At 39.7% G+C, this 26,103-nt stretch overlaps 1 protein-coding gene and 1 long non-coding RNA gene across 12 annotated transcripts in view; one reads left to right on the forward strand and one right to left on the reverse strand.

The window, feature by feature from the left end:
* Nucleotides 1–7,084, reverse strand: part of LOC144314062 (uncharacterized) — a 38,975-nt gene extending 31,891 nt beyond the window's left edge. For 2 of the 6 annotated variants that reach the window (XR_013379728.1, XR_013379726.1), the window contains exons 1-2: nucleotides 5,520–6,020; nucleotides 5,219–5,361 (exon numbers count right to left, since the gene is read on the reverse strand). This is a non-coding gene — a long non-coding RNA (uncharacterized LOC144314062). Of the gene's footprint in view, nucleotides 1–5,218; nucleotides 5,362–5,519; nucleotides 6,022–6,043; nucleotides 6,245–6,874 lie in introns of those variants that run through there. The other 4 variants (XR_013379724.1, XR_013379727.1, XR_013379725.1 and 1 more) reach the window with 4 other exon arrangements.
* Nucleotides 6,160–26,103, forward strand: part of TCERG1 (transcription elongation regulator 1) — a 63,818-nt gene continuing 43,874 nt past the window's right edge. For 3 of the 6 annotated variants that reach the window (XR_013379722.1, XM_077897726.1, XM_077897727.1), the window contains exons 1-6: nucleotides 6,160–6,308; nucleotides 12,853–13,078; nucleotides 15,641–15,793; nucleotides 16,657–17,056; nucleotides 21,365–21,607; nucleotides 25,954–26,016. Coding sequence is in view for 5 of the 6 variants with exons in the window: in XM_077897726.1 (XP_077753852.1) it covers nucleotides 6,250–6,308; nucleotides 12,853–13,078; nucleotides 15,641–15,793; nucleotides 16,657–17,056; nucleotides 21,365–21,607; nucleotides 25,954–26,016 (1,144 nt within the window). In the remaining variant the exon portion in view is untranslated. Of the gene's footprint in view, nucleotides 6,309–6,962; nucleotides 7,089–12,852; nucleotides 13,079–15,640; nucleotides 15,794–16,656; nucleotides 17,057–21,364; nucleotides 21,608–25,953; nucleotides 26,017–26,103 lie in introns of those variants that run through there. The other 3 variants (XM_077897729.1, XM_077897730.1, XM_077897728.1) reach the window with 2 other exon arrangements.

The raw sequence follows: 26,103 nt of genomic DNA on the forward strand, positions 1-26,103 counted from the left end.
ACATTCAAGAGAAACAAGTTGAGTTGAAAAAAACATGGATTCAGTCCCTACTCTCTTGGAGACTACATTCAATTGGACATTGAAGTGACAATCTGAGCCACTTTAGCTACTTCACTTGTTAGTTACTTAACTTCTCTTTGTCCCAGTTTCTTGATATGTAAAAAGGGATAGTAATGATAACTTACTTAGAAGATCCTTGTGAAGAACAAATGGATAATTCATGGAAATTTGAGCATCAAGAATGATGATTGATTTTAGTTAATTGAAATGGATTGAATCTATTGAAAACCCATGAGTCCATGCTAAAGCTTAAAGAAAGGAGTCAGAAAAAACCAAATTTGTCTCTAGTTGGGATGGCTATCAAATCACCTTTTTATTTTGAGAGTTCATAAATGAAGGGAAAGAATTAAGCATTTATCCACTTTTTAAAATAGAAACCGTATTTTATAGTTACTAAATAGCTGCTGTTGTTCAAGGAAATCTCCAATTTACAGAATTGTTAGCCGGTAAATGTAGAAGGTAACATAATTAGAAACTTATTATTTTGCCACCCCCTGAGGAGAACATTGATTTAGGAAAAGACAAAACCACTAAACACCACTAAACCATTTAAGTTAACAGTTGATAGATAGGGTGACCTCATCCAATTTTATCAGAAATAGCCCTGGTTTCTAACTACAGTCCATATGTAACTATTAATAGTGCAGATAGTATTCTAATTACAGTGGAAGGATGTAACTGTCATTACTGTAATCCAGTGTCAATCTCAGCATTATCAAGGGTGGGATAATCAGATATGCGTGGACTTCTTGGTGTGTTATAACTGAAATAAACAATACTACTTATGAAATTTTCTTCATAAAAACGTTCAGTTTATATCTAACCAAGTCTTCACATCTAATTTCCAGCTTACAGAAATACCAGGGTTAAAAGGAGGAATCAGAGAAATCCAGCAGGTGGAACTGGCCTGGTATCTTCAGCAAGTCAGCATCCTGATAAAAGGAACTCTTCTAGATCAAAAGCGACTTAAGCAACATAGCAACCAGATGCATCAAATGGTTCTGAATTGGATCTTAATTTGGACAAATCAGCTGAAAATGACATCTCAGAGACAGTTGGGGAAATGTGACTATGTACTTGGTATCACTGTTAATTTTGTTAGGTGCGAAAATGTTACTTTTGATATGCAGAAAACTGTGGGTCTTTTTTTTTTTTTAAGAGATATATACTGATGTACTTAGTGGTGGAATGTTACAATATTCATAATTTACTTTAAAATACTACAGAATTAAAATAGAAAAAGTTGACAGGAAAAGAAATAAGACAATATATGCAAAATGTCATCTACATAATGCTCCATGTTACAATATGTAGTAACAAGTGGTTGGAATGTTAAAAGACATGAAGGGTGCTATAGGAAAAGAATATAATAGAGGATATTACCTAGATGGGCATAGCAGGTCAGATGGCCCCCAGCGATCTCTGCCTACTGGTTTTCAACTCTTGGGTAATCTCCCCTTGAGTGTGAGCTGGACTGACTTACTGACCCGGTTCTGATGAACAGGATATGTGTAGAAGTGATGAAATTTCACTGCCAACATTGGGCTACTAAAGTCTGTGGCTTCTGTTTTAGGCATTCTCTTTTTCTCTCTCTCCCCCTCCTTTCCTCTTTCTATTTCTCTTTCTCTCTCCCTTTCCTTCTCTCTTTCTTAAGATTGCTTATGCTAGGAGAGGCAAACTGCCACATTGTCATCAGCCCCATGGAGAGACCCATGGGTGTATCCTCAGTTGTTAAGAACCTGCAAGGAAGTAACACATGCCAACAACCAGATGAGAGCGTTTAGAAGCAGATCCTTAAACTTCAGGTGAGTCTTCCATCTTGGCTGCCAGCCTGACTGCCATCTGACAAGAGACTTACAGCCAGGGGCTGCGCCTGGACTCCTGACCCAAGGAAACTGTGAAATAGTAAATTTTGTTGCCTTAAGCTGTTAAATTGTGGGGCAATTTGTTATACCCAGAAATAGATAACTAATACAGATAAGGAGTTACCTGAGTGAAAAAAGGCACAGGTAAGCTGCTATGATGATTTTCTGCTCTGATCCTTATGTTGATTTAGTGTGATGTTTACTATTCAGAGACTAATATTGTTCTAGTATCTTGGCTGAGAGCTCACTGTTTTCACATGTATGGGTGACAAAGCTAAAGACTATCTTGATCTTAAACATTTAGGTGAAGCATTAGCTAGCAAAATGCCCTAGAGCAACTCGGTTAACAAATTTTATTGAGGCTTGTCAATTGTTGCCTAGGCCATGGCAAATGGTTATTTATAAAACCTCACAGCAACTCTTTCTTTTCCACATAAAGAAGCTGAAGCTGTGGGAAGTCAAGTAATTTGCCCAGGATTACACAGCCAGTAGTTAGTTAGAGCCAGTATGAGAACCCTGTTCTCATTTACTCGAAAACCTGTTAGCAACTGCTGTCTATCTGGCCTCTTAGGTAGTCAGCAAGTGTATCTCCATTTCTGACTTCTCTTTCAGTGTTTCAAAGACAAGTATTTCCAGGAAGGAACAATATAGCTGCACAGCACAGTGGATAGTATTGCTTTATAGGTAAATGAACACTCTACCAGGACTTGGGGATTCAGTGAAGAAAATAGAGTCCTTTCAAAGTATTTCAGTCTAGATGAAAGAGGAAGAAATGATATATTAGCTATGCTATCTTTGTGGTTTGGGTGAGATGTGGGATTTAGCAGTACCCAATTGGTTTTGGTGTGACATAAATCTGTGCTTGAATCCTAGCTTCACTTCTTTTTTTTTTTTTAATTTTTATTTATTTATGATAGTCACAGAGAGAGAGAGAGAGGCAGAGACACAGGCAGAGGGAGAAGCAGGCTCCATGCACCGGGAGCCCGACGTGGGATTCGATCCCGGGTCTCCAGGATCGCGCCCTGGGCCAAAGGCAGGTGCTAAACCGCTGCGCCACCCAGGGATCCCATAGCTTCACTTCTTATTAGCTGTGTGCATGTCACTTCGAGCCAGTTATGTGCTCCCTCAGTTTTTCCATATGTAAAATGGTGACAGCAGGTCTGCCTTGCAGGGCTGTTGAGGAGATTAAAGACAGTGCATGCAAAGTACCCACCATAGGTTTAAGATGGTGCTTAAAAATGGTAGTTATTAAAAAGAAAAGCCTGATTCTGCATTGGAACCATTTTTCAAGATCACTTCTGAAGAAGTTTTAGCTTCATAGCTAAAACTTAAAGCCTTGATACTAATTAGTCTTAAACAAACACCGTCTCTTTACCTCATTTTGATATAGTAAGTTTTAGGGTCCATAATTCAATTGCTGCCAATTGGGCAAAGGTGGTATTTGTTTTTCTGTTCTGTGTAGATAGGCACAGTTTTAGTATCCTGGCTCATCAAGCTTTGACTATTGGAATGTGCATTTGGTCTGCAAAGATCAGATATTTGCAGTATGATTTTTGTAACTATTGAGTGCAAAATAACTGAATTTCAAGCTCAAGTTTATGTGAATAAGTTGTGGCAATGAAAAAATGAAATGATTATACATGTATAATCATGTATATATACCATATATATACATATGTATGTATGCCTGCTCTAAAATCTAAAAAGAAGATAATACAATAAGATATAAAAATCTAAATGTCTATATGTAGATATAAGTAATAAAACTAGCAAAGGATAAAATTTTCATTACAACTGCAAAGAGTTTCGTCCATTCATTCAAGCTGATAGTTTGTTTTCACTTTTTGTACAAGCCAGTGATTTGCTTTCTAGAAGATAACTATTTTGAGGTGTTTTATTTCTCCCCCAGCCACGGGGATTAGTTTGTTGTCAGCCATCTATACCAGTATTAATCTCAGAATAGTTTGCCAGGATTTGGGAATGCATACTGATGTTGAAAAAGAGACCTAACCTCTCACTCTTAGACTCCAGTTTGTTTGAATGTCACATATGTAGTGAAGTTTATTTATTTTTAAAGATTTATTTATTTATTTATTCATGATAAGACAGAGAGAGAGAGAGGGAGAGAGAGAGAGCCAGAGACACAGGCAGAGGGAGAAGCAGGCTCCATGCACCGGGAGCCCGACATGGGACTCAATCCCGGGACTCCAGGATCGCGCCCTGGGCCAAAGGCAGGCGCTAAACCGCTGAGCCACCCAGGGATCCCCCTGTAGTGAAATTTAAACCATTCTTTCTTTCACCAACTGATCACCTCAAAACTCTGTTCAGCCCTGATTACATTTTATCATACTTAATTGATTTTGAATATTTTAGTGGGGTTCAGTATAGCAAGTGTTTATTATAATATAATTCACATAAAATAAACTTTATCCTTAAAACTGTACAGTTCAGGGCAGCCTGGGTGGCTCAGCAGTTTAGCGCCTGCCTTCTGCCCAGGGCATGATCCTGGAGACCTGGGATGGAGTCCTACATCGGGCTCCCTGCTTCTCCCTCTGCCTGTGTCTCTGCCTCTCTCTCTGTCATGAATAAATAAATAAAAAAAAGCTTTAAAAAAAAACCCTCTACAGTTCAACGCATTTTAGTATATTACCAAATTGTGCAACACTCATCACTAATTCCAGAACATATTCATCCTATCCGAAAAGTAATCCCATACCAATTGGCAGTCACTCCCTTCACCCCCTGGAAGCCACTAATCTACTTTGTCTGTTTGGATTTGTCTATCCCAGGCAGTTAATATAAAGGGAATCATACAATACGTAGCTTTTTCTGTTTTTTTTTTTTTTTCTTCCCCCACTTAGCAAAATGTTTTCATGGTTCATCTATGTTGTAGCATGTATCAGTACTTCCTTTTCATGACTAATATTCCTTTGTATGGATATAGCACTTTTTTTTTTCCTTTTTAAATCCACTCGTTACTTGCTGATTGGACATTTGGGTGACTTTACTTTTTTGGCTATTCTGGATAACGCTGCTATAAACACTTAGCACATGTTTTTGTGTGGGTGTCACGTTTTCAATTTTCTTGGATACGGTCCTTAAGAATGGGGGCTTTGCGGCCACCCTGCTTTGGGTTTAAGGTCACGCTGTGCCACTTACTAGTTCTTTTTTTTTTTTTTTAATTTATTTTTTATTGGTGTTCAATTTACTAACATATTTTTTTTTAATTTATTTTTTATTGTTTTTTTTTTTTTTTTTTTTTTTTTTTTTTTTTTTTTTTATTGGCCACTTACTAGTTCTGAGAAGTTTCGGGACTCGTCCGCACCTCCGTTGCATTTAGCGGCTGCGGCTCCTCCCGGTTCCCGCCTGCCCGTGTTCGCAGACGTCGGAGAGCGCGTCAAGTCCCGAGGGCCGGGCCTGCTGCAGGCGGTTAGGTCTGAGTAAAAAGGATCCATTATTTTGAAAAAAAAAAAAAAAAAAAAAAGATGTTATTATTTAAATATTTTGATGGGTTCGATACTGTTTGGTTAGGGGTCATCTTCATTACGCCTACGATACCCGAGCCTAAAGATTCGTCTTTCAGGTTTTCCCCACCTTTAACAAAAAGAGGAATGAGCAGAATTGCCTCCGGGAATCAGGGTGCGCGGATTTCGGACAGGCGTGCCTCGAGGTTGAGGGACGGATGCTCCGTAGGGAGCAACGCGAGCAGAGGCTGGCCGTCTCCGCGACCCGCGCACCCCGCCCGCCCGCCCGCCCGCCGGGCTGCTCGCGAGGACGCGCTTCCGAGCTCGCCGTCTAGCGCCGACCGCGCGGGCCGCAGCGCCCGACTCGGAAAAGCCGGGAGACGCCTCTTGCCACAGCCGCGCCGTGATCGGTGTGGGCGCGGCCCGGGTCGGGGTTTGATTGGCTCTCGCCACGGAAAGGGGCTCCGCGGGGCCAGTATTGCTAGGAGGGGGCCAACATGGCTTCAGAGCTGGCTTTCCTGGAAGCCGGCAGACACGTGGCTACCGCAGCCGGCGGTCCGCGGGAGGACCTCGTCCTGCTTGCCGCGAGAGGGCGCCGGCGGTTCCTCGTCGCGCCCGTCTCATTTCCCATAAAGCCTCCGAGTGACCAATCACCGGGCTGTCTGGATACCGCTTTCAAAGTCGGCGGGCCCGTCCGCCAATCGTGAGGCGGGTACCGCCCTCAGCCCGAGGATTGATGGGAAGCTGCACCAATCAGCTCACGGATCTCTGCGCTCTCCGCCTCGCTCGCACGGGATTGACGACGCGTCCGGCCAATAGGGGACGCTCAGTCGGCGGGTGGATGAACGCGGCCCTCTGTAATGGCGGAGCGTGGCGGGGACGGGGGGGACGGTGAGCGATTCAACCCGGGGGAGCTCAGGTAAGGGGCGCTGCCCCCTCTTACATTTCAGCACGGGGGAGTCCCAGGGGCTCCGCCTGCGGCGCGGAGGTCCGCGGTGGGGGGGTGGGCGGAGGAGCCGCGGCGGCTCGGGGCCAGGACCGCATGGGGCTGGCGAAGGGGGAAGGGGAAGGTGGCTTGAATGAGAGAGCCGGGCCGGGGCTGGGCCGCGGCCTCCCGCGCCTTGGGCCGGCGCTGCCCGACGCTTCCGCGGGGCCGCGGCGCCCCTCGCGGGCTGCGGCCTGCGGCCTCCGGGCGGGGCCCGGCGTTCCCGCCTTGCGGCGCCGCCGCCTCAGCCGCGTGCCGCCTCCGCCTCGGCCCCGGTCGGCCCCGGTCAGCCCCCGTCAGCCCCCGTCAGCCCCCGTCAGCCCCCGTCAGCCCTCCTCAGCCCCCCTCAGCCTCCCTCCGGGCTCCGCACCGCGGCGGGCCGGGCGTCCCCCCTCGGCCCCCCTCCCCCCGCGCTCAGCTCCCGGGACCCCCCGGCCCCTCCTGGCCCAGCCTTGCCCACGCCCTCCGCGGCCCGCGGGGTCTCCGCGTCTGCCCCGAACCTTCGTCCCCCACGTCGCTTGCTTTTCTGAACTTCCTGTGTGTTTCCTTCCTTTCCCCCCCGCTGCGCTTCTCCGGGCGGCGGCGTGAACCACAGCGGTAGCCGCAGCCGTTTGTTACGTGCTGCTTCTGTGCGCCTTTGGAGTAGTTGCTATTGTCATTCTGCAGGCCACAGACCAGAGTCCTCTCCAGTTAAGTTACTTGCCCATCTTACAGGTGAGGAAACTGCACCTCGCAGAGGTCGAGGAAGTGGGACGAGGCCGCATAGGTGGGATCGTGGCTCCAGGAAGTGGCTCGAACCCAGGCGGGCGGGCTCCCGAGCCTGCAGTCTGGATCGCTCTTCCATACTTTTGCTTACGCCATTGCCCTGAAGAGTGCAAGTGACCTTTCCTCCTCTGGAATCTGCGATTAAGATGTGGTTCCGTAAAGTGTCTTGATAAAGTAAAATTCTTTAGTCAGCGATTTTTGAGGACCAGAGGGACGGAGCTTTATGTATGTTCGGTACATTTTTTTTTTTTTTTTTTAAGCCCCCTTGCATGGGGGAAAATGTCATTTCAGATGTTCAGCTCTCATTCTGAATTGTGCCATTGTCAGCGTCTGGAAATGAAAAAGAGCAGTGTAGGTTATGAGGACTCTTTAGCATTGTCTGGAGTTCAAGATGAAATTGTATAAAGAAATGGGTATTGTTACTCAAGTTTTCAGGAGAAAAAAATTTTCTAAATTATGAATTGTCACACACAAAAATCCTTGTTTGACAGGAATAAAATCTTGTTTTCTTTCAGAGATGAATTTCAAATCCTTTAAACCCCATATGTACACTTTATTTTTTAAAGATTTAATTTATTTATTCATGAGAGGCAGAGAGACAGGTGGAGGGAGAAACAGGCTCCCTGTGTGGAGCCTGATGCAGGACTCCATCCCAAGACCTGGGGGATCACGACCTGAGCCAAAGGCTGACGCTCCACCGCTGAGCCATCCAGTGGCCCCTCCCCCCCCCCCCTTAGGTACACTTTAGTAATGAGTGATCAAAGTGCATTGTCAGGGTGGTTCAGTATTAGTGATGGAACGTTTATTCCTGATTGTGCTCTCAAGAGAATAGTTACTTAGCTAGTTATATTGGGAACATTACTTTGCATTTTAGAGCTTCACAATGAGTAGCCTTTTAGACTTTTTTATTTTTTTTTTAAAGATTTTATTTATTTATTCATTGACACAGAGAGAGAGAGGCAGAGACACAGGCAGAGGGAGAAGCAGGCTCCATGCAGGGAGCCCGACGTGGGAGTCGATCCCAGGTCTCCAGGATTACACCCCAGGCTGCAGGCGGCGCCAAACCGCTGCGCCACTGGGGCTGCCCCCTTTTAGATTTTATTAATAGTAGCCTAGATATTGTTGTAAAACTGACTTGAATAGGGTTTTAAATTAGGTGTTCTCTTGCGTATATTTTATACCTTGGCCTCTTGGGTTGGAAGTTGCTTCCAGAGCGTATTGTAAAAACTATTTCATGTAAATAAAATAATTTATTTTAGCATTTCTCATGGTTTAAGAGATTATCTATTTATGTGGCTTCTTTGATGGTAGAAATTGAGCCTTAGTTTTTGTATTTGTATTCTTAATGTATATCATGTTCTGTCTGTAGTAGTGCCTGGCAAATAAGGTATTCAATGGATGTATGGTAAATAATATAGGAAATTTAGAGATGGTTTCCTTATTGGACCTATATTTTGTGTGTGCTCTGTGACAGTCATTGACCTAGGTACCTGCTGGCATTAGAGTCTCTTGAACCAGACTAGAAACCTTTTGTCCTCAAGGAGCTTCCATGCTACTTACGACTGATCTAAATTCTAAATTAAACTAATCTCATCAGATGATCAGCCTGCAAGTGTGAAGAGCCTTTTGCAGGGTCACCGAGTAATTGGCAGGGTCTAGGTCTCTTTACAGCCCTACCACTTAATTTGATTCCCATATACCAGTAGCACCTCTCTATTTTTGCCCCTTCTATTAAAGTACTTGCAGTGTTGTCTTCACTACAGAGGGCGTTGCATATCTGGATAGAATACTTGTAGGGAAATACATTTGTTCTTTTGCGGAAAAAAAAGCTATTTTTTTATTCATATAAGAAGCCTTCTGTTTTCCAAAAGGATTGAAAGTGGTAGGGATGCCAGTAACCCACAGTAGATAGAATTTATTCAGAGATTCAAATGCCACCTATCCCTTCATGTTTGAGGACCATTAACAAAACTTCTGTAGAGTCCTATTTCTGTAGATCCTTTATCTGAGGGCTTTGTTTACCTATTAATGCTTTACATCTTACAACAAGGTACTTGCAATCTCAATTTCCCCAACTGTACAATGTGCATAAGAGTACACTGGTGCTATCCCTGGCTAGCTGCTTTAAACAAGTTATTTTTTTGTGTCATAGTTTCAGTGGTGCCAAACTTAACCTTACTGGTTGTCTGAGTATAAATGAGTTGGTATAAATACTGTCCATATTAAAAAAAAAAAATACTGTCCATATAACTTGCCTAGTATATAAGAAGTATCCAGTTTTCACTCTCATTAAAGGAGTAATGCTTGAACAAGTATCATCCTGGGCACTGGGTTGCGGCAGTACACTAAAAGGAAATTATATACTAGTGGGTAGAGATAATACAGAAGTAAACAAGTGAGGAATTGCTCTATAGCATTTATCATAATTGAAAATTCACATTGAGTAATGAGCCAGAGGGATTGGGAGAGGTTTGGGATGGGAAAAGAGTTTGAGGTAACGTTTGAACTGAGACAGAATAATGAGCCAGTTATGTAAACATCTGGGGAAAAGCATGCCAGGCAGAGGCTTCAAGGTAATGAACTGTTCAAGTATTTGATCAAAAAAGAAGACTGGAGTCTATAGAGAGGTCAGGTTACAGAGGGGTCAGTTATAGGGAGTCTGGTAATAGTAATTATAGTAATATAGCTATTATATAGCTATGGCAATATATAATATAGCTATGGCAATATAGCTAACGCTATAGTGAAGCTAACGTTCTAATATTAATACCGTTTAACACCTACTCATCTTCCTATATACTAATGTTATAGCCACAGTAATACTAGCTAATACTTAGTGAAGACTTAACTGCTAGGTGTCGCTCCAAGTACTTTTTAGCTCATGTTTTCCTCGCAGTTTCTAGTAAGGTTGTTGGGATGAAACTGGTATAAAGAGCTCTGCACGTGTGTCATACAGATCTGAATCAGAAGATGCCAACTTTAGGCTGTTGATGGGGGAAATTCTGTGAATCTTGTCACCATTTTTAGTGGCAGACTTGATAGCTAAGTTGTTTAGTCAAATTGCCAGTGAAGTGTCTTTTCAAGTAGTGCACTGTGCTAGGTTTTATAGGGGAACGAAAGTAATGATAAAGTCGATTACTGTGTACCGGATACTATCCTAAATGTTTCACAGGGATTATCTCATTGAACAGAGAGATAGGAGATAGGTTTTATTTCTCTTCCCCTGCTAATTTACATCTGAGTATACTCAAGCTCAGAAATTATGTAACGAGCCTCACAACAAGAAGCAGAGCCCTGATTTGACTTTTCTGTGATTCTAGAGCCTAAACGCTTAACTTCAAGCTGTTAACTAGGAAGTGAAATTCTAAAGAAAGAATTACTGTAAATTTTTCAAAAAGGGAGAGGCAGACTCAAAGGAAATCAGAAGATTAAGGTGCATTTTTAACTCAGTGCTGAAACAGAGTATCTTTCCTTGGCTTTTAATATTTTTCTGCCCAAAGGTTAAGATTTTCTTCAGTAACAATGGCTGTCTTTGGGGGGGTGCCTATGGTTTGAAGAAGACTAATTATTCTGATACAATCATTGCTGCTTTTTTGTAGTCACTATTTTTACCTCATACTTTGTAACCTTGAGTGTACAATCATTTGCAATTTTGGTTAAATACACTTGGTATAATAATTCTTGGATGTGTTTATTTATAATCCTGGCGTTCTCATGGAAGGCATATTGATTCTTAGGATTTTTTTGTGACAGTTGACCTACAGTGTGGAAAATTTAGAAAGTTCAAAGGATAATCTTAAGCAGAAGGTTGAAAAATGCAGAAAAGTTGGAAGAGCTTGGTGAGGAGAGTATAAAAATTATTATTTTCAAATATACATAAGGAATGTAACTAGTAATCTTGTGAGCACAGAAATGTAAATTTCATGTGTAAAGGAGAGAGAGTAGCTACTGAGAAAAATAAGGCGAATTACCTTAAAAATAGTTTTTAGAATATTCTGCATAACCTACTTGTAAGGTAGCTTGTGTAGGATATCACCTAGGTATTCATCGGTTGATTGCACACATACTGAGACCTACCGTGTGCAGACCTGTGTGCTAGGAATATACAGGGTAGCGGGACAGACCTAATTTCTGCTCTAAAGGGCCTTATGTAGACAACAGGGCGTAGTGTTTAAGAGCCAATTGCCTGTGTTCAAATCCTAGTTTTACTGCTGAACCAGCTGTGAGGTCTTGGGCAAGTGATACTTACCTTTTCTGTGTCTTAATGTCCTCATCTTTAAAATGAGGTTGATCATGCAGTTGAGCTTTGAACAATGTGGGTGGGTGATAGGGATGCTGACCCCCAGCCCCCATGCAATTTGAAAATTCAAGCAGAACTTTTGACTCCCCCCAAAACTCATCCATTAATAGCCTGTTCTTGTCTGGAAGCCTTATCCATAACATAAGCAATTGATTAACACATGTTTTGTATGTTATATGTATTGTATACTGTATTCTTACAATAAAGTTAGCTAGAGAAAAGAAAATCATAAGGAGGAGACTATAAGTTAGTACCGTACTGAATTTAGTGAAAAACATTTGCCTGTAAGTGGACCTGCGCAGTTAAAACCTGTGTTGTTCAAGGGTCAACTCTAGTGTCTTACGTCATAGGGTTATTATGGTGGTTAAATCACTTAAAAAGAGCTTAGAGCACTGCCTGACATAGAGTAAGCAGAGTTAGTAATTTTTTGAAAAAGCACTTGTAAGAAGAGGTGGATAATACTACGTTAGATGTTACTACCTATCTGTTGAAGTGCCATGGAGAAAACCAAGGTGTTTAGCTAGAGTTTGAAGGATGGAGTGGGGTGCAGTGTAGCAAAAGGCTTTTCATTTAGTTAAAGAATACTTGTGATCTCTGAAGCCACTGCCCACCTCTCCTGTAAAAACTTTGTATTTGGAAGTAATTTCAAGAATTTCCAAAAATGAAGGTAATCACCTATTGTTAATATTTTCTCTCTTCTGCTATATAATTTGCATGTATGCATGCTCTTTGTTAGTCTGAACCATTTGAAAGTAAGATACATATACTATGGCCCTTTACCCCTAAGTACTTAAGTGTCTATTTTCTAAGAATTGAGATACTCTCTTAACTACAACACAGTTATCCGACTTCATAATTTTTTTTTTAATAAAATTTTATTCATTTATTCATGAGAGACACAGAGACATAGGGAGAGGGAGATGCAGGCTCCATGCAAGGAGCCCGATGCGGGACTCAATCCTCTGACTCCGGGATCACGCGTGTTTGTCTAATATCTCCTCATTATTATATTGAGGTTATACATTCTTGCCTGTAATAGGTGATACTGTATCCCTCTCAGTCACATGGTATCCATTTATCCATTTTAGATGATAGTAATTTTGATCACTTGGTCAGGATGTTGCCCAGTTTCCTTAATATGTAGTGTTTCTTCATCCTATCCTGCAACTGTAAATAGCATGTGGGGAAATGTCTTAAGACCATCCAAATATCATCCGTATCCAAAGTTCCTCCCAGATTTGGTGACCATTGATCATTCTTACCAGTGTACTTTTTGCCATGATGATTGCAAAATGAGGACTTTACAACTCCACTTGCTTTTAAGGGCCTTTTAAATTTGATTTTAATTAGAGATCAGTAGCTACATTTTATAATTTTGAGAAGGAAAAATTTATGCATTGCTTTCTCACACAGGATGGCTCAACAGCAGGCCTTGAGGTTCCGAGGCCCGGCTCCCCCACCAAATGCAGTGATGCGAGGCCCACCACCTCTTATGCGACCTCCTCCACCATTTGGTATGATGCGAGGCCCTCCACCACCACCTCGGCCCCCTTTTGGACGCCCTCCTTTTGATCCTAATATGCCGCCAATGCCTCCTCCAGGAGGGATTCCTCCACCCATGGGCCCTCCACACCTCCAGGTAAAGAATGTAGAGGTTGCTGTTTCTGTGTTAGTATCGATATTATATATGAGTTTTGCTTAAAAACCAGTTCTTAGTTTCATTGTATAGGAAAATGGGAGCTAAAGAGAACATCCATATGTTAGCATCTTTGTCCAGAAGCAGTGGTAATATAATTAGTACAGAAATTCAGAATGGGAATTTAGATGGTGATAGGAAAAAAACCATACATGTAAAACTAGGATTCAGCAGGGTAGTTCTTACATGCCTTTGTCTCTTGAGAATTTAGTAATGTCTTTATGGGATATGAAATTTGAAGTCTTAATATATAGAGTGAGCGAAATTTATTTTCATTGATCCATATTGCCAAGAAGTGTAAATGTATGTATATATATTTCTGAGCAGTTTCCCCCAGAAATGATGCCTAGGAGAGAATCTAGAAAGTGACAATTAATACGTAAGTGGAATACTTGGATTTTCTCTCCCTGAGGAGAAAAAAAGGGTTATCTTAAAATTTTAGAAATAGAATTATTGTGGTATTTCTTTAAATAAATGCTTTTTTGGTATTTTAACCTGAGGCATTATATTTTTCTCTAGTTTACATAGACTCATTTATTGTCTAAAATGTCATGAAGATATCAACTCTCAAATGTCTACTTTTGAGATTGTATTCTTTTTGTTTGAGTATGTATCTGTTTTCATGTTTATCTAGCCAGCACACCTCTGAAACCGAATATAGTGCTGTCATCTGCCCTCCATTAGCTTAGATAATCAAGATTGAACTTACTAAAAATAGAAAAGGGTAACGATGTAGTATTTAAGTGAAGTTAATTCAGTCTAGATAGGGTTATATTTATGGAAGAGACACAAGGTTTTAATATTTTGCTAAGTAATTGTATTGCCTTCCAAGTAGTGGATAGTTCCTATATGCCCCCCCCCCCCCCCCCCCCAGTATTAAATGGTTTTATATTTCTTTGAAGATTAGAATAAGAAATAGCTTTTTGACCTACTGACTCCGGTATAACTTGTAATGATAGGTGGATATATTCTAATTTGTGTCTTTAAGAGTTAAATCTACTTGTGAAATAACCATAAAATGTAATGAACTAATGTAACTCTCTAATGGAAATAAGTCAGATGTTGTAATGTGATATTTTCTAATGTTGTGATGCATTTCTTGGTCTTGATGGATAAGAGAGTGGTTTTACTTCAAATCCAAATGATTTCCAGCTAATGGTGCATGAAACGTATTTAGGGTGGTTATTTCATAGGATGAAAGTCTGTGTGCTGTTGCTGGAAAGACCAAACTGAATCCAGAAAAACCTGGAGTATGGGAAAGACCGTTTTAGAAAAAGGAAATGCAGTTTCATATTATTAGCATAGTGTTTGTCCCGTTATACAGTTTAAGATACTTTGGGTAGTTCAATTTTAATGTTACTTATAGATTATAGAGGCATCTTTTAAATTCCTGTTCAGAATCTGTTTTTAAAATATCAGACCACTTTTCTGCTTTAGTAAGTTAAGATATAGCAGTTGCAGTTAAATTGTTTGACTTGGGGTCTTGTGTCAGCAATTGTTAAAGAATGACAGTAAAGGAATTGTCAGAGATAGGATTAGATCAGCAATGGCTCCAGGAAATTTGTTAAAAATTGTAATATATACCATTTAAGTTCTTATTTTCACTAAAAGTAAAATGGATAACTATTTAACTGTCTTTGAAACTTCCTGATGTTTGTGTTTTTAAGCTACATTATTAGTATTATTTGGGAAAAAAAGGAAATGATGAATATTTTCCTACCTTATTATAGTTAACTGCTTTATAGGAAAAGAGAATAAAGGGTTAGGTATAGCTGATTTTTCTTTTTTAGTTCTTGCTGTGTTATTTTATGAAATAATGTTTCTCTTATGATTGGTTCCTGTCATAGATGAGGTATGGAGGCATTGGTGTGCTTGGTGTTCAGCAAAATGCTAAATCAGTTTTTTCCTTTTGAAAATAATCCACTGCCCAGGGTCATGAAATAATACAGTTAAAGTAAAGAATATAGCAAGATTGATTCATCCATGAGGCTGTAACACAGTGAGGACTCCTGTTAGTATTTTTTTTAAAAATATTTATTCATTCATTCATTCATTCATTCATTCATTCATGAGAAACACAGAGAGAGAGAGGCAGAGGCACAGGCAAAGGGAGAAGCAGGCTGCATGTAGGGAGCCCAGGCCTCCAGGATCACGCCCTGGGCCATAGGTGGCGCTAAACCGCTGAGCCACCCAGGGTGCCACCCTGTCAGTATTTTGATGTATTTCTTGTTAAGTCTGTTTTAGTAGTCATTTTTTTTAATAATAAATTTATTTTTTATTGGTGTTCAATTTACCAACATACAGAATAACACCCAGTGCTCATCCCGTCAAGTGCCCCCCTCAGTGAGTAGTCATTTTTGTTAAAGAGAAACTTGATGAATGTATTTAAATGGACTATAAAACTAGTTTCTCTTATATACTACTTTACTATTGGGTAGAATTTAGTTATTTGAAGGAAAAGAAAGATAAATGTAAGTGACCATTACTGTTTTCCTTAATCAACAGAGACCACCTTTTATGCCTCCGCCCATGGGAACCATGCCTCCTCCGCCGGGTATGATGTTTCCACCAGGAATGCCTCCTGTGACTGCTCCTGGTACTCCAGCACTGCCTCCTACCGAGGAGATATGGGTTGAAAATAAAACTCCAGATGGGAAGGTAAATTATAAAATATATTTAGGTGGTTATCCTGGCAGATGGAAATCAGTGACTGTATCCTTGCCAATTAAAACAAGTTCCAGATAAGCACTGGATAGGTTAGAACGCCAAGAAAGGCTCACCGGATTGGACTTCTGCACAGACGTAAGGTTGCCTGGAATGCTCACATATGTTTACTTATGATTCTGGAAGCTTGGATTTTAAAGTGTCATGAGGTTTGGTGTTCTCTAGGAGAACTCCCAGAACTCCGCATATAGTAGTACTTAACAGCTAAGACTAATTACAGTGAAAGGATCCGAAGCAAAACCAGCAAAGAAAGAAAGGTGTATGGGGCAAAGACTGGAGGAAACCAGGCACAAGCTTCCAAGAGTCCCCTCAGTGGAATCAAATAGAACATAGAACATGTTTAATTCCTTCAGCATGGAATTGTGACGGTACCTGTGAAGTGTTACCTACCACTGAAGCTTGCCTGAGCCAAGGAGTACAGGATTTTCAGGGAATGGTGGGAGCCCTCTTAGAATTCTGGTGTCCAAATGCCAGTCACGGGTTAGCTTTGCAAACAGGGCTTTTTATGGAGAGCAGTCTGAGGCCTGCTGTGTTAACTTTGTACACAAAATATAACTTTGGTTTCTTTTTAATGTTCAAGACAGTGTGCTCATAGGACATTAGGGGAAGGGGTGAAAAGGGAAAAATTACCTTTAGTATTACCTTTAGTATTATAATAAACCAACAGCTAGTTTCCATGTACTTCTTTTTTCTAAATTTTTTTTTTTTAATACCTTTTAAGACAATATAGTTGCATTAGTGTTTTTTAATGATAGTTGACAGATTCTGGGATACCAACGATTTTGCTTCCTCTGCAGGTTTATTATTATAATGCTCGGACACGTGAATCTGCATGGACCAAACCAGATGGAGTTAAGGTTATTCAGCAGTCAGAACTGACACCTATGCTTGCAGCCCAGGCTCAGGTTCAGGCCCAGGCGCAGGCGCAGGCACAAGCACAAGCTCAAGCGCAGGCCCAGGCCCAGGCCCAGGCCCAGGCCCAGGCTCAGGCCCAGGCTCAGGCACAAGCACAGGCTCAGGCGCAGGCCCAGGTGCAGGCCCAGGTGCAGGCGCAAGTACAAGCACAAGCAGTAGGAGCTTCCACCCCTACAACCAGTAGCCCAGCACCTGCAGTGTCCACTTCAACATCATCATCCACCCCATCCTCTACCACTTCTACCACAACAACTGCCTCTTCGGTTTCGCAGACAGTATCAAGTGAGTACCAGCCAGCATGTATTTTCATTCAGGGGCTAGAGAAATGGACAAGTAGGGACTGCATTGCAAAATGATCCTAGTGTTTCAGGTATTATCTTTGATTTTGTTTAAAATACACATTGACATTAAGATTTTTGGGTTAAAAAAAGGAACAGGAATTTACATTAGAAGAAGAAACTATTTGTCCTTTTGGCATTCATGGAGCTAAACCGGGGAGTGCAGAAGTAGCTGTTCATCTTGGCCGATAGTAAAGCTGGGTGCCGAGGGGTTTGTAAAATAAGTGTCTTTGTTCCTGCCTTCCAGGCCTTCCAGTTTTTTTAATTGAGGCAAGCATAACATGTGGGACAATTAGAAGTGTGCACAGTCATTATACAGTGAGAATAGAAGGTGTAGGAAGTTAAGAATAGGGAGAGACAAGTAAATGGGTGGACAAACTGGGTTTTGAGGTTGGTCAAGAAGGATGGGTGGTAGGACTCGAGTAGGTTTCAAAGTAAAGATATTTTTTCAGGTAGAAGGACAGCATGAACAAAGGTCAGGAGATGAGAACAAATACAGTTCATAGGATTGCTAAGAAACTTCTGAGTTGGGGGTGGTTATATCGGTTAACATATTTAGAGTGAGACTAGATTACAAAGAGTTTTAAGAACAAATAGGTGAAGGAGGTAGGTTCCGGGGTCCTGTGTAAGTGCAGTGTTCTGGAACGTTTTTCTGATATTCTTTGTTTTTGCTGTGAGGGTGTTACTGAAATCAGGAAAAATTACTAGGAAGTTTTCATTAATCTCGTTTAGAGGTAAATAGGTCTTAGAATAAGATACAGGTGGATGGATGAAGAGCAGAGATAGAAGCAGTCAGAAAAGTGAGAGAATTTTCAGGTGTCACATCACAGAGGCCCCCCGGGGTAGACCTTTCCGAAAAAGATGAGAGGGGATTAATAGCAGATTTTAGGAATGGGAAGAGAAGAATTATTAATTAATTTGCTTAAAAGGATGTCGTTTATATTTACACTACTAGTTCCGGGAGGTTTTTTGTTTGTGTTTTTATATATATGGTGCTACTTAATTTTAGGCTGAGATTGAGCCCAAAAATAATTAAAGAATGATTTTACCAATTAGATTATTTGTTATGATACAGGCATGAAAATACATAGTTAACCCTATAGATAATTAGAAGTTGGATTATTTTGCTACCTGGATAATAGATGAGAATAAGAAAAGTCCCGTAGCTTCAGGGACTTGGGAATTATTAGTGTCTTTTACCCTGTAAGAAAGAAGTGAGAGAGATTTAATAGTAGTAGATTCAAATTGGATTGATAACAAGGAGTAACTGTAGAAGTCAGGTACACCTGATGTAGACTGTTCTGATATATTTTAACGGCTGTACTTGATATATTTTAGAAGTTTGGGGGAAAATGCGCTTAGTAGGAAGATGTAAGTAATGCTTTACGAGTATTTTCTCGTTTAGCTAAGGTGAATTCCGCCATGGAAGTATAACGGACAGGAGCTAGCTGGCTGAGGGCCTTTCCCTTCTTGTAGGCTCATGCTTCTCAAAACCTGTGTGGTAATTCAGGAAGCTGCCAGTTTTTATGGCATACCTGTGGCGATAGTGGCAGAAGGAGATTAATAAAAGCATTGCAGTTCTCTGTGGATGCTGTGTTGCTTATGCTTTGTTACCTTCCTTCTTAGGAAGGGGAAGGAGCAGTACTTTGTTTTAAAGAAGGTTGGTAGTAGAATACTTTAACTGTCCTGTGTGTATTCTGTTTCTGTATCAGAGTGGTCTATCCATTGGCCCAAAGCTGTCTTGCTGCTATGAACTATTCCTTTCAGAACTGTGGTTTGTCATTTTTTGTACTGCCCTTCGCTGATTGGGAGGCCCTTATTCTAAGAACAGAATAGCAGAAACATGTTCTTTTTACTGCCTTTAGGCATCACTTTTGATGTTCTTTCTGAGTATTCCTGATGTCTGTTTTTATTTCACTTGATTCAGTATCCTGAAGTGTTGTCATACTGCAGTCTTAGTATTTCTCCATCTGTTGTAGTCACTTGTCTTTTTAAATTAATATCTGAAGCTGGATTAGTAGTATATTTGAGGCCTAGCGTTTCATTAGTTATTTTAGCAAGAGGAGTTGGCAGGAGTTCAGTGACCATTAAGTCCTAGCTACCATTTTCCCAGTTTTCCATTGAATTCTTTCATTGCCTTTGTGTCTTTCCTCTCATGACTCATGGCCACGATCAGATTTAGAAAATCCTGTGTCAACAGGAGAAATGGGTTGAGTGAATAACTTTTTGCCATCTCTACTGGTGTTCCTTTCCACTTGAAATTTGATACTTTTGTAACTCCTATTCTTTTCCTGACTACAGTACTTTTTATCTTCTACTAATTATATCTAAATAATTATTACTACAACATTTTTAAAAATGTAGTTGTATGAACTGTGGTATAGTCCTGTGTGTTAATGGAACTAAAAATTATTAAGAAATTTATGTTTTAGCTCCAGTTGAGCATAAACTCATTTTATTGTGTGCAAGTTTGTGAAAAATGCTGATGGAACCCTCCTTCTCAGGGACATTGGGAAGAATAACTAGACATATTTTCAGCCATTACGGTAGATTACAAATGCTAAGTGGTATATTTATGGGACTGGGCAAATGTTGCATGTAATTTGTATTTTTCACACTGTTCTATAAAATTATATTAATATGATACTGTACCCTAAGGCTAGGTCTATGCTAGACCAACAATTCATTCCTGGGCCCCTGAAGATACTTGTTTGGCCCTGCTGTCTATTTAGCCAAGGTGAGTCCCGCATTAACAAGTATGAAATTGCTCACATCTTCCCAGCCTAAGTGAGTTTTTCATTAGTAGGAGCTGAAAAAGATACAAATTTTGTCAGTTGGATTATTGGGTGGCTTGTATTCAACAGTGTGCTTTCCCTTAGAATAAAATTGGCATAAAGATTGGGAATGCACGGTTTTATTTCATTTAATTTGATAAATTCATTCTTAGTCCAGTACAGGTAGTTTGAAGTTTTTCTTTACATCAAGAAAAAATGAAGTATTTGTTACCAGTGAATTACCAAAATGAATTCTGTTTTGGAACTAAATGGTTTATAAATAAATAATAAAGATGTTTTATAATATTTGAGAACTAAAACTTTTTAAGAAGTATAAAATACGAATTTATTTATTTTGGGAGGGTCACAATTTGATTTTAAATGGGATCCTAGAGATGAAATGTTTTATTTTTGTTACTTAAAAATAATGTAGTAGAGTCAGATTATCCCTAGTTTCACATTCTCTTGGTCTCTCACACTGGAAACCTGAGTTGTTATTATTTTTTCTTTTTCCACTTTTTTATTTTGAAATTATTGTAGAGAAACCTGACTTGTTTTTTACTCCATTTTGTTCATACTCAGTCATCAGTTATTACTTACCTTTTTCTCTGTTCTTCCTTGCTTGGACAATTCCAGAAAGGCTGAAATTGATTTTCCCACCTGTGTTCTTCCTCTTCTTCCCATTCATCTGCCAGATTAATTCATCAAACAAACATTGATTAAGCCTTTCCATACAGAAACCTTCATTTTGCCTCTCTTAGACCTCTTCTATACTCACAAAGTCACACAAATAACACATGAATGCATTCTTAGAAAAAAATTGAGACTAATGAAGGATATGTAGCAAAATGTGGAAGGCATTTACAGATGTAATGAGAATATACATTTTGGTGTGCATTCTCCTAGATCAGTTTTCTACACTTACATTAGCTCTTCCCTCTCCCTGCCCAGTGAAGTGCAGACTCCTTAGACTTCTGTCACAGCCTGCTACTTGATGCCTCTGGCCTGCCTCTCCAGCCATAACTCTCTGGTTCTTTTGATATGCCTTGTGTTTTATTAGTTGACTGCTTGCCATGTATTTTCTAAACAATTCCTTGTCGTTACCTCCTCTTTGCTTTTACTCACTTTTCCCACTACTTATTTTCTCCCTCCACTTTGTCATTGTCCTTGTTGAAATCCTAATCTTTCAAGGCCTGTCATCACAGTATACAACTTTCTGTACCCTCTCACAGTTAGAAATGGTCTTTGCGTCTTGATGTACACTCTGCTACATTTATCCCATTTCATTTTGTATTTTAGTTATGTTTGTATTTCATTTAGCTATTTTCAAGCTTCTTGAAGACAGAGACCTTGTTAGAAATTTCTCGCAGTGCATGGAATGGGCTCTTAAGTACTTACTGAATGAGTGAATGATGAATGAATATAGCGAAATGGTTTATGAAGGAGTGATACATATTCTTTTTTTTATCTTTTATCAGCACCCACAACACAAGATCAGACCCCAAGTTCCGCTGTTTCAGTTGCCACGCCTACAGTTAGTGTTTCAACTCCTGCTCCTACAGCCACACCTGTGCAAACTGTTCCCCAGCCGCATCCCCAGACGTTACCTCCTGCTGTTCCTCATTCAGTACCTCAGCCAGCAGCAGCAATACCTGCTTTTCCACCAGTAATGGTACCTCCGTTTCGTGTTCCCCTTCCTGGCATGCCAATTCCACTTCCAGGTAAACCAATAGATTCTAATAGTCCTTTCCAGCTATGTTTTCATATTGTCAGTTAGTTTGTTCTCATGTGTCTGTTGCATTTGAAATTTGCCTTGAATCTCACCTGTTTGAAATGTTTTTGAAAGATTCATGGCTAACTGCAATATTTTCTCTTCAGTTTTGGTAAATGTCCTTTTTTTGTTGTTGTTTACATGTCTTAAAATTAGAGCCACATTTGAAGCTACACTCACTTTTGATAATGGCCTCAGTGAGTTAAAAATGATCATCTTTTCATGTAACTATGTTCAAATGCAATATCTTTGAAGGACTGAGTCTGTGAAGTTGAGAACTTAACAGGTCATTAATAGCTAATACATATTGATTTTATACATCGTGCCCTGCTCTAAGCACTTTACGTGTAACTAACTCAGTTTTGCAACCACGGTATGAGGTAGGTACACAGATAGGTTAAATTACTTGCCCATGGTCACATAGTAAGTGATCGTGTTGGGATATGAGCTAAGCACTCCAGACCCAAATACCATGCTCTTAATAACTATGTTATACTGGGAAGAAAATGTGTCACTTAACTGTAAGAAATTCATCAAAAGCAAAACCAGAACTTTTCCTTGTAACATTTGTGAAATGAAGCATAACCTGCACCATTTAAATAGTTAACGGTGAGATTGTGAAGTGGAATTTTTCCTGTAGCGGTTAAAACAGTGACATTGTTGGGCATCCTAATTTGAATGCATTTGCTGTTGGCAAACACAATTAACCCTTAATCTGTGGTCTGTTCTCCTAGTATTTCAGTTTGAAGCTTTTCTACATTAGAGAGCTCAAGTTCACAGGGCTAGTTTGTAGCAGAGGTGGATAGAACTTAGGCCCCTTGTCTCCCAATTTCATATTCCTCCCGCTCTCTATTGCTACTTTATTTTTACTAGTTTTTATATAAGAATAGGGTTGTAGTACAGCTGTTTCTTAGATTTGTACATTTTAAAATTATCATTACTGTTCTAAATTATCTTTTTCCTTGTGACCACTTGGAAAAGAAACACTTAGGTATTTATTACACCTTAGCAAGAAAGAAACCAGAATTTTAAGAGGTTTTTTCCCCCTAAGGAAAACCTTTTGCACATTGTTGGTGTAGTGTTAGGTAATTAAGTGCCCAATATGTGATGTTTAGGAAACTCAAAACTATTTAAAAGTAAGAGGAAAACCAAAAATGTTTCCTCATACTAGGGATTGCCCTTTTTCTAAATTAAATTTAAGACAAGCTGCTGGATAATTGCCTCTTTGGATATACTCTTGGTAGAAAACCAGGTGATAAATGGAGACTAGGTTGACACTGATCATGAGCTCTTGAATCTTAGGTGTGCTTTGGGGTTAAGGACAGTATTCATACCAGCTGCTGGATTCTGAATGATCTGAAGGAGCTGGGGTTGTTAATTCTGTAGAGGGAAGATTGAGGGTTGGGTAGGGTAATCATATTACTGAAGTATTTGAGAGGTTTTCTAAAGGATTTTTATTTTGCTTCGGAAGTTGTTAATAGGACCAGTGGGTGAAAGGTACGGAGTAGCAGAATTGATATCTATGGAATGTTGAATTTTGTCACAATAAAATCCCTTCATTTATAGCTCTGTTTTGATGTCACAGTCTTCTCTGATCCTCATCCCAGGTTTTAGTGGTGACCATTTGACCAAATGAGGTAGTACCTATGAAGTTTAGTCATAAAAAGCATTTAATAAATGGCAGTCACTAATGTCATCTTGTAGGTCATTTGGAAGCGAGCTTGAGGTAGATAATCTGTAAAATTTTGTCCGAGATGCCAAGATTCCTTAGAGAGTTAATGTATAATAGTAATAATAATAACAATATTTGTCTATGTGGTAAGGCATCTTTGATACTACGAATTCATTTTCTCATTTCCCTTTCAATTCCGTTCTCCATGGTGCTTTAGTGAGAAAAAAAAGAAAAGAAAAAGATGACTTGTTTTGCTCCTCCCCAGATCTTTTATATACAGTGGGATTGATCTCTTTTTATCAATTTGGCAGTAAGGTAAACAGGAAGGATTTGGATGTTATTTATTCTGGAGCTTTAAGTTCTATCTCTAATAGCAATGTATGGCTCTAATGAGAATGATTAAGGAAGGGATAGTCAAATAAGATGAAGGAAAGGAGTGGAAGAATTACGGGTAAAAAATACAGGAATAAGACTTGGCATTGGGAATAGTAAATTGGATTAAAATTACAGGATGTCTGAAACTATAAAATCTTAGAATATGAAGAAACTTGTCACTGACATTGGAACTCTTCAAAATGCTAAGTGAAATTTTCTAATTTCTTAGTAGAACATAATTTGAGAATAAACTTACAGGAAAATTGAAGATGCTCCCTTTAGGTTCTTTTTAATTTTATTTTTTAAATTTATTTTACTTATTTGAGAGAGAGCATGTGAGCATGAGAAGAGGGAAGGGCAGAGGAAGAGGGAGATAATCTTAAGCCACCTTCCCCCTGAGTACAGAGCTGGACATGGGGCTTATCTCAGGAACCAGAGATCATCACCACCTGAGCCAAAACCAAATCTGACTGAGCCACCCAGGCACCCCAGATGTCCCTTTAAATAGAAGATTAAAAATTCAGATATATGGCAATTTTGAGTCTTATGTATGTAATCATCCTTAAAGAAAACCTTAAGTTTATCTTTATAGCATGAAAAGAAACACAGATGACCTTTCAGTATGGTCTCTTTGTTGTTAGTCAAATGTAGGCATTCTGTGTCGGCCCAGTTGATATTTAACAATGGCACTTAGGCCTAAATATGAATAGGCTTGATTTTCTGTTTTAGATGGATAGTTAAAATTACCTTTTGGGAGTGGTTTTGGAGAACATTGAGAATAAAGTTCATATATGCTAAGAATTGAATTTCTAGTGTTGACTTAATAGGTTCAGTGGTCCTGCAGATGGCAGTATTTATACTAATTTAAACCTAATATGTGGTATAACTTCTTTAACCAAATTAATTTTTGCATTGCTTCTTTTAACGTTATGGAAAACAGAACCGTACATATGACTTAACTCAGCATGCTTTTATGATCTAGTGCTTTTGTTCAGTTTCAGAGGTAGTTGAAAGTTTAGCTTTAATATTCTTTACTTAAAATGGTAATTAAGAAATTAAAGGCATTTTTCAAAAATTGGCAGTATTTTTGTGTGTGCGTGCGTGAACTTAGGTACATTATTTACAAACCCAGGGGTTTAATTTCAATTTTCATCTCTAAATTAAGTGAAATTTATTTTCCTGTACTTTAGTGGGGAAAATAGTGTATTACTTTAAATTATTGGTACCAAACTAGGTTTAGTTTTTTCAACCAAAACAAATAGAAATTAAAACCTAATTCCCAAACTCCTTTTCTTCCTGCCTTCAGCCTTTTCCTTTAAAAGTTTTTTTCTATTTCACACTTAATTTTGGCTTTCTTCAATTAATCAGTCTTAGTTTTCCAGCTTTTCCTTTCATTCCCTTTTTATCACACTGTAATGCATCATGATGAGTCTTCATTCTTCTAAGAACTGTACGTAATTTCCATTCTTTGATACAAGTGCTACTCCTTTAGTTGGCTTAAATTATAGAGGTTTCGGAAACAATCAGCCCATGTAGTCATAAGTGATACTAAAGGGGCTGTATTTTTCTTCACATGTTAGCCTGCTTCCACATTGTTTCAAGCCTGTGACATTCCACAGAGCAAGCACTGAAAATGGATATTTTGTCATTAGTTGAATGCTACCCTTCTTTTCATCTCTGCCCTTTTATTTGAAATATTTGCATTGGAATATTTGGATCCATCTCATACCTTACTTCCTTTCTCTCACACCCTTCTTTGTCCTATCTTATTCTTTTTCTCCTTCTGCATGGTTATGCTCCATGCCTCAGCTTCTGCATGTAGTTCCCACTTAGCAGCACAGAGAAAGTGTCTTGTCAGTGTCATGCTGCATCTGCCTTTCACTGGTATCTAAGCAACAGCAGCATGGGTTTGATGTCCTGTGGGAAAATGTCCCACACGAGAACTTGTTATATATATATTTAATGAAGGGGCTTCCTTCATCGATTTTAAACTCTCAAGACTCCTTCAAGTATTATCACAGCTGGTTTGATAAAAAGGTAATTGATGCTATAATTTAGAATTAGTTATCATTGGATTTGGCACCACTTCCCACAAAATGTCAAACAAAAAAGAAATTTTACTCCATTCTTGGTCTTTTTCATTGGAAATTGCATTCTAAATTGTAGTGGTAAATTACTTCCCTGAATCCCAGTGGTAGCCGACATACCATGGCAGCTTTCCAACGTATGCTTGCTTATCCATTTTACAGGTGTAGCAATGATGCAAATAGTCAGCTGCCCGTATGTAAAGACAGTCGCTACCACCAAGACCGGTAATTTTTAAAACCATCTTAGTTTGTTTTGTCTGTAAGTTGGCATGGTAGTGAATGTTGTTGTTTATCCTTTTATTTATTTATTTT

The sequence above is a fragment of the Canis aureus genome, chromosome 5 (genome assembly GCF_053574225.1).
Source record: "Canis aureus isolate CA01 chromosome 5, VMU_Caureus_v.1.0, whole genome shotgun sequence".
NCBI lineage: Eukaryota > Metazoa > Chordata > Mammalia > Carnivora > Canidae > Canis > Canis aureus.